Source organism: Nematostella vectensis, chromosome 8 (genome assembly GCF_932526225.1).
Source record: "Nematostella vectensis chromosome 8, jaNemVect1.1, whole genome shotgun sequence".
NCBI lineage: Eukaryota > Metazoa > Cnidaria > Anthozoa > Actiniaria > Edwardsiidae > Nematostella > Nematostella vectensis.
This window is the reverse complement of record NC_064041.1, coordinates 1,064,361-1,084,041: the sequence shown is the minus strand read 5'-3', so window position 1 is coordinate 1,084,041 and position 19,681 is coordinate 1,064,361. Positions and strand designations below refer to the sequence as shown.

The following is a 19,681-nucleotide window of genomic DNA, read 5'->3' as shown; positions in this document are numbered from 1 at the left end:
ACCAACCCTCTCGGAATTTTGCAAGTTTGCTTGATTTTTTCCGCAAACAAACAATGGACGATACGATAATTTTTTTGCCAAGATTCATGCGAACTTCAAAGGAGAATTCCCTAAAATCGTTGCAAGACTTGGTGGCTTTAAATTAAATGAGGTTACATAAGCAATATTGACAAGTTTCTGATCTTTGTTGTCGTATATTCCTCTTTTGCTACAGTTACATGTTTTGGACAGACTGGGGCAACAAAGCGCGTATCCAAAGAGCCTCGCTTTCAGGCCATAACCAGACCACCCTAGTGGATTTGCAATCTTCTACACAGAACTACCCCCACGGGATAGCGCTTGACCTTGCCGCTAGGAGAGTGTACTGGATCGAGAGTGCGACAGATCAGATCCTGTCTGTTGACTACGACGGGCACAACGAGCGGTCAGTACACTCTACCTATCACGATATGCACGAGTCGGACCTGGTGATGGTACAATCAATGTTGTACTGGAGCGATTATTATTTCGATGTTATTCGCAAGACCGACAAGGCTTCTGGGATGACGACAAAAGTGTATTCTGACTCGTATCTTGTGAAGGGGCTTGCTGTTTATGACACAGGGAGCCAGCCACAAGGTAGGGATAGAAGTATAGAAGGGTAGAAGGAAGTATTTTGGACAATATTTATATCTCGTCAAGCATGTATGACTATTATGGTCGGAGTCCTCCCCCCCCCGGTTCCAGCACAGCATGGCACGTGAGAAAGGCCTTATGGGTATACGAGGCCCCAAGCTTCACTCTAAGCTGAAAAAGGCCTTTGTACCAGTCCAGCGTCTGTCCAGGACACGCATTTAGAAACTGCTCTGATTCACCCCTCCCACCCCCCCCCCCTGACTCACCCCCCTTAGCACCCACCCGAAAATTATAACAATAACAAGGACAACGAAAATAAATTAACAACAAGGACAAAATAAATAAATGATACGGTGTATATAATTGAGCAAGCAAGCCAAGACCTAGAAATATATTGATAAACTAAACCATTGCAACAAAACAAGTCGGATATCCTGTAGAAAAATCTACCAGTCCAACTAGGCTTGAAAAAAAAAATTAGCAGACATAGATTGTTATTGTTACAGTTATGTTTTTTTCTTCTATTGATTAGTATTTGCATTCCATTGAACCGTAGTGTTTCATGAATCAGGTCAGACCACGTGCAAGGCCGGTGTACATCAATGTTCTTACCTCTGCACTCTTTCCCCACATGGAGCCCAGTGCGCATGTCCAGACCACCAGGACCTTGCCGTTGACCAACAAACTTGCAACAAAGGTAACTTCCGTTATAAAGTATATGGTTCTTTATTGAAAAAAAAAATCCAAAAAAGTGTTGTCACACAAGTATTGTTGCGAAGTATTGTCTCGCAAGTATTGTCACGCAAGTATATACGATATATATAAGATGTGATTGAATTCTTAATATCATCTCGCAAGTACTGTACAGGATGTGGACTTTAGAAGCACACTAGCATACACACATTGGCACCAGGCGGAGAGGGAAGGGCTATGATTTATTCCTTTTTTGGTTTTCAATATGATATTTTTCTAATTGTCAGCCCAACCACTTTTCAATATGCTCCGCGGTACCTGTTGTAACGTTATTTTTGTCACGTAAGTTTGTTTTGCATATCTACAAATCTACGCGAATCACTTTGAAAACTAATCCTAATTAAAATATAAATGACGAAATGAATGATATTTCCCCAAAAGGTGCCCCATTATTCAAAATAAAAGACAACAATACCGCAGGCTAGATTCAGAGTCAATCGTGCAAAAATTATAAGCTAGGTAAAGCGTTTCTCCCTTTCAGAGAACACAGGAGAATACCTTCTCTTTGCCGACTGGCGCAACTTGCAACACAACAACATGGACGGAACGATTCGCAAAATCTCCCTCACTTCAAGCAACCCTCAACCCGTAGCCCTACCAATACCCACCCTCAAACAGCCAATCACAGTAGCCTATGACGTCATAGAGGGGTATGTCTACTGGTCGGATGACTATTATGCTCATATATCAAGAAGCACTTTGAATGGCTCGTCTATCAGCGTGTTGGTACGCGGTCTAGGGAGTGTGCGAGGTCTGGCTGTGGATTCTGTTGGAAGAAACCTGTATTGGACGGACAAGGCAGCGAATAAGATCGAGGTCGCCCGCCTTGATGGCTCGTATAGAAAGACTTTAGTCTATAAGAACCTGGCAAGACCGACCGCCCTGACTCTGGATATAGGGAAAGGGTAAGCAGTGTATTTAACTATTTTGGCAGTAAAGAGCCTCCAAAATCTTATAGTTGGGGAAGGGGAGCATTAATTGAAACTTCCTTGCTCGCGCCAGCTCCGCCAGTTCCCCGCAGTTTTGATAAGACATTTGTGGTGCACTATTTTATAGATAAGGAGCAGGAGGGGAAGGAGGAAAGGGGTAAGGAGAAGGTGGAGGAGGAAGAGGTGAAAAGGGGAAGGGATGGAAGAGGAAAGGGGGAAGGATGGGAAGGAGAAATATGGAAGAGATGGGGGAGAAGAAAGGGGAAAGGGATGGAGGAGGGGGAAGAGGAGGGAAGGGGAGGAGGTGACGTGGTGAAGGAGGGAGAGGAGGAAGTTGGAGAAGAGGGGTAAGGAGGAGGAGGGAGGAAGAGGAGGAGGAGGAGGAAGATGTGGTGAAGGAGTGAGAAGAGAAAGGGGAGAAGATAAAGGAGGGGGAAGGGGGAGGAGAGGGTTAAGGATTAGGAGGATGTTGAGGATGACGATCTTCGAACAAATCATATAGATAAAAACAGAAATAAAAAGTACAATAATGGTGTTGTTGAAGATGATGTTGATGATGTTGATGATGATGATGATGATGATGATGATGATGATGATGATGATGATGATGATGATGATGATGATGATGATGATGATGATGATGATGATGATGATGATGATGATGATGATGGTGATGATGACGACGACGACGATGATGATCATATTATTGATGATTGTAAATAAATGATACCCTTTCTTCACCAGTCATCTGTACTGGACGTCATACGGGAACTTCTACAACAAGCCTCGGCTGGAGAGACTGGACATGAATGGCGACAATCGCGTTCTCATCCGACAACTCCCTTGGGACGCGGCACCTGATGGAATGGCGCTAGAAGGAAATCGAATTTATTGGACAGACAGCTCAGACAGCTACTATCATAGTATTCAGTACATATCACTCCAGAATCCGCAGTCCATATTTTCCCTGATTTCCAGCCCCACTGATCACTTTGTTGGCCTGGCGATAATGTCAGGGGATGTCTACTATACGAAAACTATGTCAACATTCAGAACAGGATCAGTAGTCCGGACTCGTGAAAACACAAAGATCGAGCTTGCCTGGTACATGAATAATCCAGAGGGTTTGTGTGCAGTAAACTCCAGCCTTTTGACGAACCCAGGTGATAATCATAGCGATGATGATACTGGTACGTGATGATGATGATGAAGATGGTGATGGTGGTGATAGTGATGATGATGATGATAACAATCATAATGATGATAAAAATGATGATGATGGTGGTGGTGGTGATGATGGTGATGATGATGGCGATGAGTATAATATTGATAATGATGATGATGATGATGATGACGATGATAAAGATGATGACGATGACGATGATGATGACGATGATAAAGATGATAATAAAGATGATAATAAAGATGATGTAAAGATGATAATGATGATGTTGGTGACGATGGTGATGGCGATGATGATAATTGTGAAGAAGCAAATGATTATTATGAAAATGATGAAATAATTGTGATGAAGCTAACGAAATAATTGTGATAAAGCTAATGAAATGATTGTGATGAAGATGATGAAATTATTTGGTGCTATCGTAGATTATCATTATGAACCCCAAAAATATTTGCCGAGATCAAATTACTAATGATATTCATAAAATGTGTTTCTCTAGTATCGACCTTGTGTAAAACAAACAACGGCGGGTGCAGTCATTTATGTTTGCTATCACCGAACGGCTCCAAGTGCGCATGCCCGAATCAAATGACCCTGAAACCTGATGGGAAGACATGTAAGTAAAGCCTAAGAATATCTGTCAAACGTCAATTTGTCATCCTAACGCAATATACCAGGTGTAAGGAACCATTTATTTGTACAATATGTACTAAGGGAGGGGAGTAGCTAATTGTAATTAAGGAGGGGGGTAATAAAATAGAGGAATCCTCGCAAAGAGGTTCTCAGTTATTGTGAAAGCTAATCAATTAAAATATTATTGTAACCACGACGGTCGGTTTATTATAGCATCTTTTCTAAGATAGTATGTTGCGTAAGACATATAAAACAGATAATAAGGAAATCAAAAATTGAAACAGTAGAATCCATGTATTTACTAGTGATTGTCCCTCTTTTTGAGAGATATGATCGAAGTGATATTGTTGTATTAAGGTCATAGTTACTCTGGTTCTATCGTTAAATCAAGGATATCGATAGATCGAAGTCATTTCCCATACATTTTACTGATTCCGACAGCATCGTAAGACTAACGTGAAAGTCCTGGTTCTACTGTAAAATTAAAAATGTGAAATGACTTGCAATATTCATTGTCCGCAGCGGACAATAAGAAACTGGGGGGGGGGTACACGGGACAAGTGCGTTACGGCACTGTGCCGTGTGTTGGCTAACAAACAGCCCTTCCTTATCAGGTTTCCACCAAGAATTCCTCGCTTATGCGGTCAGCGGTAGCCGAAGCGAACGCGGCATCTTTACCCATAAGATAAACTCCGATGGAAGTCTGGGACCTAGTCAACAGATCCCTCTCAATAACCTACGCAAGCCCTACGTCATCGACTACGACCACGTGACGCAGTTTATGTACTGGACTGATGTCTATCATGGGCACATCTCCAGGGCACTTATACGAGGAGGCGCACAAGAAGTACTCGTATCCGGGCTTTCTAGTCCAAAGGGGATAGCTGTGGATGTGACGGGGGGGAATCTGTATTGGTCGGATGAAGGACTGGGGCAAGTGGAGGTTGCCAAGCTCGATGGGAGGTTTAGGAGGGTTCTGATTGGTAGTTTGGACTCGCCAATGTCTTTGGTAGTAGACGTTGCACGAGGGTGAGTGTCAAAAGAAGCGAGAGGCTGGTACTTCATATATAACCCAATGAACTAGTATAGGGTGTTAACTTACCTTAACCCTACATGAAGTACTAGCATTGGGATATTACATGAAGTACTGACCTAGTGAACGCCCTTTTCTCGTGAAGGGCAGTAAAACAGAATTTTCCGAGCTTCATTACCTAACAAGATAACATAATACTAAATATCTGAAACTTTCACCATGATTTTTTTCTTCGACCTTGTGCTCAACACTAGCCATTGGGCTATTCATCTCAATCTGTCTCAGTTTTCAAAATGTAAATATAACAATTAGGGTGAGAAGTATTAAGTATAAGGGATTAGGAAATCAGTACTGAGCTAAGTATCTGTGGAAACTAAAAGGGCCCTCCACCGCTAAAAGAAGGGTATTTATTGTATTGTTACCCTTTTTTGTGTGTGGGAGTTCCTTGAATATGAATCTGAATCTGTCTCAGGTTTCTTTACTTCTCGTGCTGGGGACACAATCCAAAAATCCAACGTACAGACATGGACGGACAGAACCTAAAGACCGTCAAGACTTTTTATCACGTCCAACCACATGGGCTCGCCATGGACCACGCCCAAAACCGGATCTACTGGATTGACTGGTATGGGGGTAGCCTTAAATACTGTGACGTCAGTACTCTGCCGTGTGTGGCTCAAACGGTACTCAGGGGAAGCTGGTCGAGAAGTCCGTTCGGACTGGCTATTATAGAGAACTATGTTTACTGGACGGATACGTTTGCGATGAGTGTGAACAGGGCGGACAAGCTGACTGGCGCAGGGGAGACGACCGTGGTGCATGTTCCATCATCCGGGATTTTACGAGACCTACACGTCTACTACAACAGTTCGGCACCACCAGGTGAGTCCACACACGGGTAGGGAGGTGTGTTCACATGTGTTCATATGCTGCGTATACACGTATAAACAAGTACGTAACGCCACACACGGGCATGTGTCTTATGCTGCGTTTTCACATGCTGAAAGATGCCTACTGTTCTATCAGGCGAATCCGTCCAGACACGGACAGAAAGGTGTGTTATCATTTGGTAAAAATATGTAGAAAGTGCTATGCTGCGATTACACATGTTAAAAGATGCTTCAGTTTTACCAGACGAGCCCATCTACACCCTTATTTAAGTTTTCTTGCATATACACAGGGGCAAAGAGATGGTCTATATTGTAGATACCAGGAAATGAGATGTGCGCTGTTCTTTAACATGTGTATAGAGTTCTGCGTATATAAGGGCATAGAGAGGTTTTATATTTTATTTACATGAGAAAAGAGACGCGCTAATGTTTGGTTTACGCACGAGAAGAGATATATTTTATGTTTTTACCGTTTACACGGTAGAGACGCACATGCTGCGTTTCCCCGTTTTTGCGTGTCCGCAAAATGTGCCGGGGAAAAAGTCACAAAAGATTAATTGAGGCATACATAATGCTACCATTTTGATTTATCTTTATTTCAAGAACTAAACTACAGGCAAACTAGAATACAGGGGAAGTAGACTACAGGCAAACAGAGAAGTTTAATGTTGCAACGGATTCTTTTTAATATGGATTGTCTAAGTTGAGTATTACGCTATAATGCCATTTAGTCTTACTCTAGTAAGAGAATTTAAAATTACGTTCTATTAACTATAAATCATTTCCTTGGGACTTGGTGTGTATAATTCAGCACTGTCAACATTAGCCGTGATACAGTTTCTTTGTCCTGCAGTATTCGTACTGCCATCGGCGATCTCTGTAAAAGAAAAAAATTCATTAATAAATTATCACCTCTACAACAAGCTTCGAGCACTATCTTCTGACAGAAACCATTACGCAAAAAATAAAATACAATTTAGGTTTGGAAAGCTGTATACTGCTTTCATATACAACTGTAAACTTGCATGACTTTTAGAGTCTTTTATGTGCTTTATGGTATGGCTAAAAAAAACTAAAAGAATTTTTTTTAGAAAAACACATCACACATAGTTGCAGTAGTACGCTGTACGTCTCTATAGAAACCGAGTATACGACAGGTCACCCAAACGTACTGTATGTTGTGGCGAACAAAGAGGGACGAAATTCGCACTCAACTGTTTTATTTACGACTATATCTCAACGAACTCAAACTCGAACCTTCACCGAACTCTCCGAAAACTTGCCCAAACTCATCTCGCACGTCAACCAAAAGTCTGACGCAGAAACGTCACGCGTGAGGCAGCATAAGAATTCTCACGCTTAAACACTGTATGTGTGAATAAAATAATGAGCTCACCTTGCGTTGTATGACACTAAGTTCGTAGTACTTATATACTTTATAAAGCTGTTTTTCGAACACGGCAAGGGGCGCTAGTGCACGCGGTACTTACTCCTGTTGGTTGCTGTGTTCGCTGGTCATGCCACTGAGGTAGAACCCATTCGGTACGCTGTAGTTGATGCGTGCACGCCAGCTGTTCTTGTAGTGAGTGGTGGTGCAGTGAATTCGCTTGTAGTTATGGCTGTTACAGCACTTGAACCGAAACCTCCTAAAAATCGACATGATGATGTTCGGGGCTTAAAGTGGCTCTGTTACCAGCTTAACCTCCTGAAAATCGACATGATGATGTTCGGGACTTAAAGGGGCTCTGTTACCAGCTTAACCTCCTGAGAATCGACATGATGATGTTCGGGACTTAAAGGGGCTGTTACCAGCTTAACCTCCTGAAAATCGACATGATGATGTTCGGGGCTTAAAGGGGCTCTGTTACCAGCTTAACCTCCTGAGAATCGACATGATGATGTTCGGGGCTTAAAGAGGCTCTGTTACCAGCGAAACCTCCTGAGAATCGACATGATGATGTTCGGGACTTAAAGGGGCTCTGTTACCAGCTTAACCTCCTGAGAATCGACATGATGATGTTCGGGACTTAAAGGGGCTCTGTTACCAGCTGCGCCTATAGCTTGCGCATGGAGTTTTTAGTTATTTTCTTATGGTTGGGAAATGCTAATCCTTTTGACAAGGTACCAAGATGACCACAAGGATTAATGTTGGGCTCTTTATAGTTAACGGCAGTACAAATGAAGGGGGACTGGGCTTTGATACCCTGATGCCGCCATCAATCCTTCTGGTATACCGGTCTGGATTACAATCCGAGCTTGGTTAATAAAACGACGTACCCAGAATATTTATAATTTCTGCGGTAAAAATAGCCACTTGAATAAATCCTGGCGGTTCTAAGCAAACTTTTACATTGAAAAGATAACCTCTGTTTGCAAATAAAATAACTATCTAACTACTATTAGGGCCCGCGGAAGCAGCGGTAAATATTGCTAGTAAAAAGCAAACCCAGGTATGCTGTCTGTTTGTACGACATTTCTGGAGATGCTTTCGATTAGTTCGAAGTATTTCTTTGTCTTGTGCTAGCAATACTGGCTGATGTTGGCGGTGTTTGCACGGGCTGATGTGGGCAGTGTTTGTACGGGCTGATGTGGGCAGTGTTTGTACGGGCTGATGTGGGCAGTGTTTGCACGGGCTGATGTGGGCAGTGTTTGCACGGGCTGATGTGGGCTGTGTTTACACTGGCTGATGTGGGCAGTGTTTGTACGGGCTGATGTGGGCAGTGTTTGCACGGGCTGATGTGGGCAGTGTTTGCACGGGCTGATGTGGGCAGTGTTTGCACGGGCTGATGTAAGCAGTGTTTGCACGGGCGAATGTGGCAGTGTTTGCACGGGCTGATGTGGGCAGAGTTTGCACGGGCTAATGTGGCCAGTGTTTACACTGGCTGATGTGGGAAGTGTTTGCACGAGCTGATGTGGGAAGTGTTTGTACGGGCTAATGTTGGCAGTGTTTGCACGGGCTGATGTGGGCAGTGTTTGTACGGGCTGATGTGGGCAGTGTTTGCACGGGCTGATGTCGGCAGTGTTTGCACGGGCTGATGTGGGCAGTGTTTGTACGGGCTGATGTGGGCAGTGTTTGCACTGGCTGATGTGGGCAGTGTTTGCACGGGCTAATGTGGGCAGTGTTTGTACGGGCTGATGTGGGCAGTGTTTGCACTGGCTGATGTGGGCAGTGTTTGCACGGGCTGATGTGGGCAGTGTTTGCACGGGCTGATGTGGGCTGTGTTTACACTGGCTGATGTGGGAAGTGTTTACACGGGCTGATGTGGGCAGTGTTTGTACGGGCTGATGTGGGCAGTGTTTGCACGGGCTGATGTCGGCAGTGTTTGCACGGGCTAATGTGGGCAGTGTTTGTACGGGCTGATGTGGGCAGTGTTTGCACGGGCTGATGTGGGCAGTGTTTGCACTGGCTGATGTGGGAAGTGTTTACACGGGCTGATGTGGGCAGTGTTTGCACGGGCTGATGTGGGCAGTGTTTGTACGGGCTGATGTGGGCAGTGTTTGCACTGGCTGATGTGGGCAGTGTTTGCACGGGCTGATGTGGGCAGTGTTTGCACGGGCTGATGTGGGCTGTGTTTACACTGGCTGATGTGGGAAGTGTTTACACGGGCTGATGTGGGCAGTGTTTGCACGGGCTGATGTGGGCAGTGTTTGTACGGGCTGATGTGGGCAGTGTTTGTACGGGCTGATGTGGGCAGTGTTTGCACGGGCTGATGTGGGCTGTGTTTACACTGGCTGATGTGGGCAGTGTTTGCACGGGCTGATGTGGGCTGTGTTTACACTGGCTGATGTGGGCAGTGTTTGTACGGGCTGATGTGGGCAGTGTTTGTACGGGCTAATGTGGGCAGTGTTGTACGGGCTGATGTGGGCAGTGTTTGCACTGGCTGATGTGGGCAGTGTTTGCACGGGCTGATGTGGGCAGTGTTTGTACGGGCTAATGTGGGCAGTGTTTGTACGGGCTGATGTGGGCAGTGTTTGCACGGGCTGATGTGGGCAGTGTTTGTACGGGCTGATGTGGGCAGTGTTTGCACGGGCTAATGTGGGCAGTGTTTGTACGGGATGATGTGGACAGTGTTTGTACGGGCTAATGTGGACAGTGTTTGTACGGGCTGATGTGGGCAGTGTTTGTACGGGATGATGTGGGCAGTGTTTGTACGGGCTAATGTGGGCAGTGTTTGCACTGGCTGATGTGGGCAGTGTTTGTACGGGATGATGTGGGCAGTGTTTGTACGGGCTGATGTGGGCAGTGTTTGCACGGGCTGATGTGGGCAGTGTTTGCACGGGTTGATGTGGGAAGTGTTTGCACTGGCTGATGTGGGCAGTGTTTGCACGGGCTAATGTGGGCAGTGTTTGCACGGGCTAATGTGGGCAGTGTTTGTACGGGCTGATGTGGGCAGTGTTTGTACGGGCTGATGTGGGCAGTGTTTACATACCGGTATTTACTCTATGCCACCCACCTGTCCTCGTGATGGTTGCTATGGTAACTCTCGACGCCTGTGATGAATCCGCTGTAGGGGCAGTGGTAGTTGATAAGCTGGTCGAAGTCGTTCACCCAGTGTGACCAGCTGCATCGCCCCCTGGTTGCGGGATTATTCGTGCACTGGTACTTCCACACGCGGTCCCTGTGACAAGCACTGTACAGTCCTTGGATGTTGCTCACAGACTGCCCTGAGAATTAAACAATCTTAGTCAGACACAATTGTTACTGTTTTCATCTAATGATCTGGATCATTAGATGAAAACAATACTCACAGTAATCACTCTTTTACATTTATCGCTTTTAATTAAAAAACAATTATTAACAACTGTTATTATTTCTTCGGCAGTTTCAGACTGAAATGTTAGGTTATTTTCAACCATTTCAATCCAATCGTATAAGGAGTTCAAAGCACAATACTATATTTATACAACGACACAATCATGCGCTTTGATTACGCTTGGCACCAGAATGCGCTCACCATAACTAGATTGTAACGTAAGAAAACTCGACTGTGTCTCGTTCCGTACTCTTTTGTTCATTACATGCTGTGGCGTCTATGCATTTAAAAGAGGACCGCAGAAATGAGATCTATTTGTTAATTTTTTCACATCAAAACCCTTTTGATAACCTGGAAGCTTTCGTCGGTTATTCCGTATGGTGTTGCCACTTATCTTTCCAGCTTTCCTAAATAACTTTATAATCACTATTCAACGGTGCGGCAGAAATTAAGGAATATTTTCACCAAACACTTACCATACGGACAGGAGAAGAAAACGTTTTTGTCGAAGTAGTTGAGCCAGTGACCCCCTGCGGTGGACGGTGGTATGCACTGAGACGATCTTCGGCGGCGGCGACGCCGTCTCGAAAACCAGGGTTTGGCATCGGTCACGTGATCAACGATGATGATGGCCACCAGAAGTAGCGCGAGAAGCCACTTAGTGCGCATGACTGAACATGTTGATAACAATAATCAGTTAAACAATACAAGCCACAGTAACATCATCCATCGCCATGGAAACATCAAGGGCCCCTAAATTTGGGGGGAGGGGTGGGCGCATGTAGTCAATAGAAGGAGCGTTTCAACTAAGTCGTGATAGATAGTGTAATCAATAGAAGGAGCGTTTCAACTAAGTCGTGATAGATAGTCTTATGTTGCAGCGATGGACCTTGGGTTTCGTGCTCCACTAGTGCCCTTGAATTCTCCATAGTAAAACAAACCTCGGTTTTCATAAGATTTAAAGGCACGCAAAGAATATTTTATTTTTAGATACTAAAATTAGTAGATTTGATGCTTAGGAAAACAATTACTTCGTAATATATCAGAGTAAGTAGAAAAAATATTCAAAAAAGAACTACATGTTCTTCTATCTAATTGACACAATTAGATAGGACTTATGATTATTAGTGTGAAAACTATAACCTAATAGCGAACAGATAAATCAGCGGATTATCAACTAGAAGCTATAGGAGTTTAAGCTTTTTTTATTTAGTTGAAAAACAGGAATAGCACGCATTTAGTTATATTTAAAAAAATCAAAATTAAGAAACTTTTTTTAATCGGAAAGAACTACCTTCTCTTTTTGGACCTACATCGTTTTTTAGCAAGTGCAAAAAAAAACTTGTAAGTAATTATTAGTGTCAGTATATGAATAGCATCCATTAGTATAATATACACCTCCTAGGAGGTGGATATTTTCCTCGCAATGAAATCAAGCAAAATGGCGGGTGTAATAGCCGATTAGCAAGTGTTTCCCAAAAAAAAATTTATATACTAAAAACAATTATAACATTTCCATTTCCGCGGATAGTGGCTTAAAAAATATCTACCTCGAGCCTTCGACTCTCGGTAGATATTTCGCCACTATCCACCTCAATGAAAATGGTATAATTGTTAATTATACCCATTATAATCGATGAATAAATCCAAATTATTTTTTATCGGAATTTAGACTTGCACCTAGATCGTTTTCTATTAACGAAAAGATATGATGTAGGGAATGATAAGCGAAAGGACAGGCTCACTTACCTTGAGTCTTGTTCCTTATGAGTATCTCCCAGTCGCAGCTTCTTACGAGGTGACGAGAGGAAACGAGCGTCTGCCCTTTTCTCGAAGGTGCTTTTATAGCTGCTCTAAGGCCGAGTGTTTTGCTGGTATATGATAATTCGTTGTTATTTCTGTTAGAACCACTTTTACTTGTTTTAACGGGAAAAAAGTCTTTAATATGTTTGCCCATTTAATTGAACCGACCAACACAATTAAATTTAGTAAAATGTTAATAATAAATAAACCATCACATTACAAAGAGAAGCCCCACACATTGTAATGGGCTAATCTCGTTGCATGGAAAACTGGACCCAATAATCGTAGACCTTAACTCGAGCGTGATTCTTTTCCCTGATATTGACTTCCTATACTAGATTTGCTTTGTTTTACCCCAAGTAAATCGGGCCAGAAACACTCAAGCGATAACCTCAGGTGCTTTTGAATATGTTTTCACCAATAAACAACTTTAAAGGCACCAATTTACGTATTTGTTTGTCTTTTAATTGTTTGTTTTGTTTTCTTGCACCATATTTCTATACTCTCGCAACATTAAACCGTCATAGTTATCCGGTCTCCCAAAACGCAAACCTTCCGATAACTGAACTAATTCATTCTAATTTGCCTTGTTGTCGTGAGTCAGTATGCTGTAACCGACAGTGTTTCTATATAGAAGCTTATGACAGTGTTTTAGTCTTCCTTTTTTCCATTTTTCCGGATGGATATGCTCAAATAAAAAGCGTGCTTTAACCTTGCTACAACATGAGCTTTCTATCCTGACAAATTAAACGAAGAATAAAATAATAGTGATTGAACGTTTCTAATACCACATACCACCATAACAGTCGTCCCATTGTTTGTTCATTTGTGCTGTGGGAATTATGTGTCAATCAAGTCAAGAGAGGTAAAACACGAACCTACACGTTGAAAAGGCCCTGTTGACTCACAGCAATTAACCCACTTCAAAAAATTAAATAACCCTTCATCAGCAATTAAACATTTTATTTATCTTTACTTCCAAAGATTCGTCATTTAATTATTAAACAATTCCTATTCAATTAATTTTGCCCTTCAATACACGTGACATTTTAGGCTTTACTTAAAACTAACTACTCTTTGATTTCACTTTTTTTATGGGCCACCGTTACCATAGTAAAGCTGGCAGGCAACTCAGCAGGCAACTCGGTGAAGTTAGCAGGCAACTCAAATGTGATAATTTGTGTAATATCTCGGCAGGTATATGGCCGATTGTCACGAAATTTTGACACGATTGTACAAAAAGTACAACAAACATATTCATGCATGTATGATATCAAATATTATTAATCACGTGACTGTGTGACGTTGAACGTTCCAGCAGGCAAGTCGTTACATCACAATTGTCGCGATATCTACGTCCCCTTTTTACCGATAGTCATCAAACTTTAACCTAAGTGTACAAATGTAATAACGAAGACAACGCCGTATTAGTTATTCTCATGACGTCATCAATCACGTGACCGTGGGAAAAAACATTTTCTCGAGTTCCTATTGAGAAAACATTACGAAACTTTCGAAATATGACAAATAGCACATGGGATTTTACAATCATGAACTTTTAAAATATGACGTCATCAATCACGTGACCGTGGGAAAAAAGTCGATATCTAGAGTTCTGACTGAAATAACATTGCAAAACTTTCGAAATACGACAAATTATGTATGTCGTTATTAAAGCCTAACTTTTTTGGAATGTTTTCGTGATTTACTTTTATAAAAACTTTTAGCAGGCAACTTGACAGTACAGCAGGTAACTCGTGATGCAGTGGGAATATCGTATTCGTCGTTATTAAAGCTTCACTTTTTTGGCATTTGTAAGTGATTAACTCGAATAGAAACATATACTGGAAATATCGTATTCGTCGTTGTTAAATGTTCACTTTTGGCACTTGCACGTGATTTACACATCTTAACCTGCACTGTAATTCCTACCGTTTCTCTGCCGTATCTACGCGTATTATTTTCGCTCGATATGGGCCATCGCTTAAGCTCATCGATTATCAGTCACTAACCTAGAGCGCGAATCCTAACAAACTCTCTCTCTACACGACACAATATAAAAACCCATACTCAAGGAGCCAACTGTCCAATACTTATATAACCACTATCTATCTTCTATTTGCCATCATTGATTTGTCCCCTGCACGCTTTCAGATATTATTCCTCACCGGTCTTGTTATTGACTTGATTTTTCACAAGCTCACATTACACTCACAGGAAATTATCAACAGGTAATTATCACCCTCGTTCAAAGGTCAAATACACTGTTCTGCCCTAACTCCAAGCCCGTTTTCTACATTTCATTTATAGCCACAACTCTTAACTAACATCCCCAATGCAATACACCATATATAATAGCCATAATTGCACACTTTAACCCACACACTAACGTCTATCACCATACATTTTATAACCCCACACAGCCGCCTCGGTACGAATACCAGATTTAAATGTTCACTTTTTGGCATTTGTACGTAATTTACTCGAACAAAAACATATAACAGGCAACTCGACAGTACAGCAGGTAACTCGTTATACACTGGGAATATTGTATTCGTTGTTGTTACAGCTTCACTTTTTGGCATTTATACGTGATTTACTTTAATAAAAACATATAGCAGGCAACTCGACAAGCAGGTAACTCGTTATGCGCTGGGAATATCGTATTCGTCGTCATTCAAGCTTCACTTTTTTGGAATTTGTACGTGATTTACTTTAATAAAAACATATAGCAGCTAACTCGTTATGCGCTGGGAATATCGTATTCGTCGTCATTCAAGCTTCACTTTTTTGGAATTTGTACGTGATTTACTTTAATAAAAACATATAGCAGGCAACTCGACAGTACAGCAGGTAACTCGTTATGCGCTGGGAATATCGTATTCGTCGTTGTTAAATGTTCACTTTTTGGTATTTATACGTGATTTACTTTAATAAAAACATATAGCAGGCAACTCGACAAGCAGGTAACTCGTTATGCGCTGGGAATATCGTATTCGTCGTCATTCAAGCTTCACTTTTTTGGAATTTGTACGTGATTTACTTTAATAAAAACATATAGCAGGCAACTCGACAGTACAGCAGGTAACTCGTTATGCACTGGGAATATCGTATTCGTCGTTGTTAAATGTTCACTTTTTAGTATTTATACGTGATTTACTTTAATAAAAACATATAGCAGGCAACACTACAGTACAGCAGGTAACTCGTTATGCACTGGGAATATAGTATTCGTCGTCATTCAAGCTTCACTTTTTTGGAATTTGTACGTGATTTACTTTAATAAAAACATATAGCAGGAAACTCGACAGTACAGCAGGTAACTCGTTATGCGCTTTGAATATCGTATCCGTCGTTATTGGAGCTTCATTTTTTCGTATTTGTACATGATTTACTTTAATAAAAACATATAGCAGGCAACTCGACAGTACAGCAGGTAACTCGTTATGCGCTGGGAATATCGTATTCGTCGTCATTCAAGCTTCACTTTTTTGGAATTTGTACGTGATTTACTTTAATAAAAACATATAGCAGACAACTCGACAGTACAGCAGGTAACTCGTTATGCACTGGGAATATCGTATTCGTCGTTATTGAAGCTTCACTTTTTCGTATTTGTACATGATTTACTTTAATAAAAACATATAGCAGGCAACTCGACAGTACAGCAGGTAACTCGTTATGCACTGGGAATATAGTATTCGTCGTCATTCAAGCTTCACGTTTTTGGAATTTGTACGTGATTTACTTTAATAAAAACATATAGCAGGAAACTCGACAGTACAGCAGGTAACTCGTTATGCGCTTTGAATATCGTATCCGTCGTTATTGGAGCTTCATTTTTTCGTATTTGTACATGATTTACTTTAATAAAAACATATAGCAGGCAACTCGACAGTACAGCAGGTAACTCGTTATGCGCTGGGAATATCGTATTCGTCGTCATTCAAGCTTCACTTTTTTGGAATTTGTACGTGATTTACTTTAATAAAAACATATAGCAGAGAACTCGACAGTACAGCAGGTAACTCGTTATGCACTGGGAATATCGTATTCGTCGTTATTGAAGCTTCACTTTTTCGTATTTGTACATGATTTACTTTAATAAAAACATATAGCAGGCAACTCGACAGTACAGCAGGTAACTCGTTATGCACTGGGAATATAGTATTCGTCGTCATTCAAGCTTCACATTTTTGGAATTTGTACGTGATTTACTTTAATAAAAACATATAGCAGGAAACTCGACAGTACAGCAGGTAACTCGTTATGCGCTGGGAATATCGTATTCGTCGTCATTCAAGCTTCACTTTTTTGGAATTTGTACGTGATTTACTTTAATAAAAACATATAGCAGGAAACTCGACAGTACAGCAGGTAACTCGTTATGCGCTTTGAATATCGTATCCGTCGTTATTGGAGCTTCATTTTTTCGTATTTGTACATGATTTACTTTAATAAAAACATATAGCAGGCAACTCGACAGTACAGCAGGTAACTCGTTATGCGCTGGGAATATCGTATTCGTCGTCATTCAAGCTTCACTTTTTTGGAATTTGTACGTGATTAACTTTAATAAAAACATATAGCAGGCAACTCGACAGTACAGCAGGTAACTCGTTATGCACTGGGAATATCGTATTCGTCGTCATTCAAGCTTCACTTTTTTGGAATTTGTACGTGATTTACTTTAATAAAAACATATAGCAGGCAACTCGACAATACAGCAGGTAACTCGTTATGCACTGGGAATATAGTATTCGTCGTCATTCAAGCTTCACTTTTTTGGAATTTGTACGTGATTTACTTTAATAAAAACATATAGCAGGAAACTCGACAGTACAGCAGGTAACTCGTTATGCGCTTTGAATATCGTATCCGTCGTTATTGGAGCTTCATTTTTTCGTATTTGTACATGATTTACTTTAATAAAAACATATAGCAGGCAACTCGACAGTACAGCAGGTAACTCGTTATGCAACTTGCTGTACTGTCGAGTTGCCTGCTATATGTTTTTATTAAAGTAAATCATGTACAAATACGAAAAAATGAAGCTCCAATAACGACGGATACGATATTCAAAGCGCATAACGAGTTACCTGCTGTACTGTCGAGTTTCCTGCTAATTGTTTTTATTAAAGTAAATCACGTACAAATTCCAAAAAAGTGAAGCTTGAATGACGACGAATTCTATATTCCCAGTGCATAACGAGTTACCTGCTGTATTGTCGAGTTGCCTGCTATATGTTTTTATTAAAGTAAATCACGTACAAATTCCAAAAAAGTGAAGCTTGAATGACGACGAATACGATATTCCCAGTGCATAACGAGTTACCTGCTGTACTGTCGAGTTGCCTGCTATATGTTTTTATTAAAGTAAATCACGTACAAATTCCAAAAAAGTGAAGCTTGAATGACGACGAATACGATATTCCCAGCGCATAACGAGTTACCTGCTGTACTGTCGAGTTGCCTGCTATATGTTTTTATTAAAGTAAATCATGTACAAATACGAAAAAATGAAGCTCCAAAAACGACGGATACGATATTCAAAGCGCATAACGAGTTACCTGCTGTACTGTCGAGTTTCCTGCTATATGTTTTTATTAAAGTAAATCACGTACAAATTCCAAAAAAGTGAAGCTTGAATGACGACGAATACTATATTCCCAGTGCATAACGAGTTACCTGCTGTACTGTCGAGTTGCCTGCTATATGTTTTTATTAAAGTAAATCACGTACAAATTCCAAAAAAGTGAAGCTTGAATGACGACGAATACGATATTCCCAGTGCATAACGAGTTACCTGCTGTACTGTCGAGTTGCCTGCTATATGTTTTTATTAAAGTAAATCACGTACAAATACGAAAAAGTGAAGCTTCAATAACGACGAATACGATATTCCCAGTGCATAACGAGTTACCTGCTGTACTGTCGAGTTGTCTGCTATATGTTTTTATTAAAGTAAATCATGTACAAATACCAAAAAGTGAACATTTAACAACGACGAATACGATATTCCCAGCGCATATCGAGTTACCTGCTGTACTGTCGAGTTGCCTGCTATATGTTTTTATTAAAGTAAATCACGTATAAATACCAAAAAGTGAACATTTAACAACGACGAATACGATATTCCCAGCGCATAACGAGTTACCTGCTGTACTGTCGAGTTGCCTGCTATATGTTTTTATTAAAGTAAATCATGTACAAATACGAAAAAATGAAGCTCCAATAACGACGGATACGATATTCAAAGCGCATAACGAGTTACCTGCTGTACTGTCGAGTTGCCTGCTATATGTTTTTATTAAAGTAAATCACGTACAAATTCCAAAAAAGTGAAGCTTAACAACGACGAATACGATATTCCCAGCGCATAACGAGTTACCTGCTGTACTGTCGAGTTGCCTGCTATATGTTTTTATTAAAGTAAATCATGTACAAATACGAAAAAGTGAAGCTTCAATAACGACGAATACGATATTCTCAGCGCATAACGAGTTACCTGCTGTACTGTCGAGTTGCCTGCTATATGTTTTTATTAAAGTAAATCACGTACAAATTCCAAAAAAGTGAAGCTTGAATGACGACGAATACGATATTCCCAGCGCATAACGAGTTACCTGCTGTACTGTAGAGTTGCCTGCTATATGTTTTTATTAAAGTAAATCACGTATAAATACTAAAAAGTGAACATTTAACAACGACGAATACGATATTCCCAGTGCATAACGAGTTACCTGCTGTACTGTCGAGTTGCCTGCTATATGTTTTTATTAAAGTAAATCATGTACAAATACCAAAAAGTGAACATTTAACAACGACGAATACGATATTCCCAGCGCATAACGAGTTACCTGCTGTACTGTCGAGTTGCCTGCTATATGTTTTTATTAAAGTACATCACGTATAAATACTAAAAAGTGAACATTTAACAACGACGAATACGATATTCCCAGTGCATAACGAGTTACCTGCTGTACTGTCGAGTTGCCTGCTATATGTTTTTATTAAAAGAAAACATGTACAAATACCAAAAAGTGAACATTTAACAACGACGAATACGATATTCCCAGCGCATAACG

The 19,681-nt window shown here is 41.1% G+C and overlaps 2 protein-coding genes across 2 annotated transcripts in view; one reads left to right on the top strand and one right to left on the bottom strand.

Moving 5' to 3' along the window:
- The window catches only part of LOC125570075 (low-density lipoprotein receptor-related protein 5-like), a 32,207-nt gene that overhangs the window by 2,891 nt on the left and 9,635 nt on the right, over nucleotides 1-19,681 (top strand). Inside the window, exons 5-11 of the mRNA XM_048730868.1 lie at nucleotides 215-618; nucleotides 1,172-1,312; nucleotides 1,850-2,273; nucleotides 3,042-3,487; nucleotides 3,980-4,096; nucleotides 4,728-5,142; nucleotides 5,619-6,028. Of these exons, the coding sequence (XP_048586825.1) occupies nucleotides 215-618; nucleotides 1,172-1,312; nucleotides 1,850-2,273; nucleotides 3,042-3,487; nucleotides 3,980-4,096; nucleotides 4,728-5,142; nucleotides 5,619-6,028 (2,357 nt within the window). The remainder of the gene's footprint in view (nucleotides 1-214; nucleotides 619-1,171; nucleotides 1,313-1,849; nucleotides 2,274-3,041; nucleotides 3,488-3,979; nucleotides 4,097-4,727; nucleotides 5,143-5,618; nucleotides 6,029-19,681) is intronic.
- Nucleotides 6,612-12,712, bottom strand: LOC5508413 (hemagglutinin/amebocyte aggregation factor). The gene is made up of 5 exons (XM_048730871.1): nucleotides 12,540-12,712; nucleotides 11,267-11,461; nucleotides 10,491-10,701; nucleotides 7,527-7,682; nucleotides 6,612-6,913 (listed from the first exon to the last, which is right to left on the bottom strand). Exons 2-5 carry the CDS (start codon nucleotides 11,457-11,459, stop codon nucleotides 6,859-6,861), a joined length of 615 nt encoding a protein of 204 aa, XP_048586828.1. The 5' UTR covers nucleotides 11,460-11,461; nucleotides 12,540-12,712; the 3' UTR covers nucleotides 6,612-6,858.

Bases quoted from the DNA above. Each gene is read 5' to 3' on its own strand.
- LOC5508413 (XM_048730871.1), bottom strand. From the start codon at position 11,459: ATGCGCACTAAGTGGCTTCTCGCGCTACTTCTGGTGGCCATCATCATC. The intron at 10,702-11,266 runs GTAAGTGTTTGG...TTTAATTCTCAG, and splicing joins TTTCTTCTCCTGTCCGTATG to GGCAGTCTGTGAGCAACATC. The intron at 7,683-10,490 runs GTGGGTGGCATA...GTCGATTTTTAG, and splicing joins AGCAACCATCACGAGGACAG to GAGGTTTCGGTTCAAGTGCT.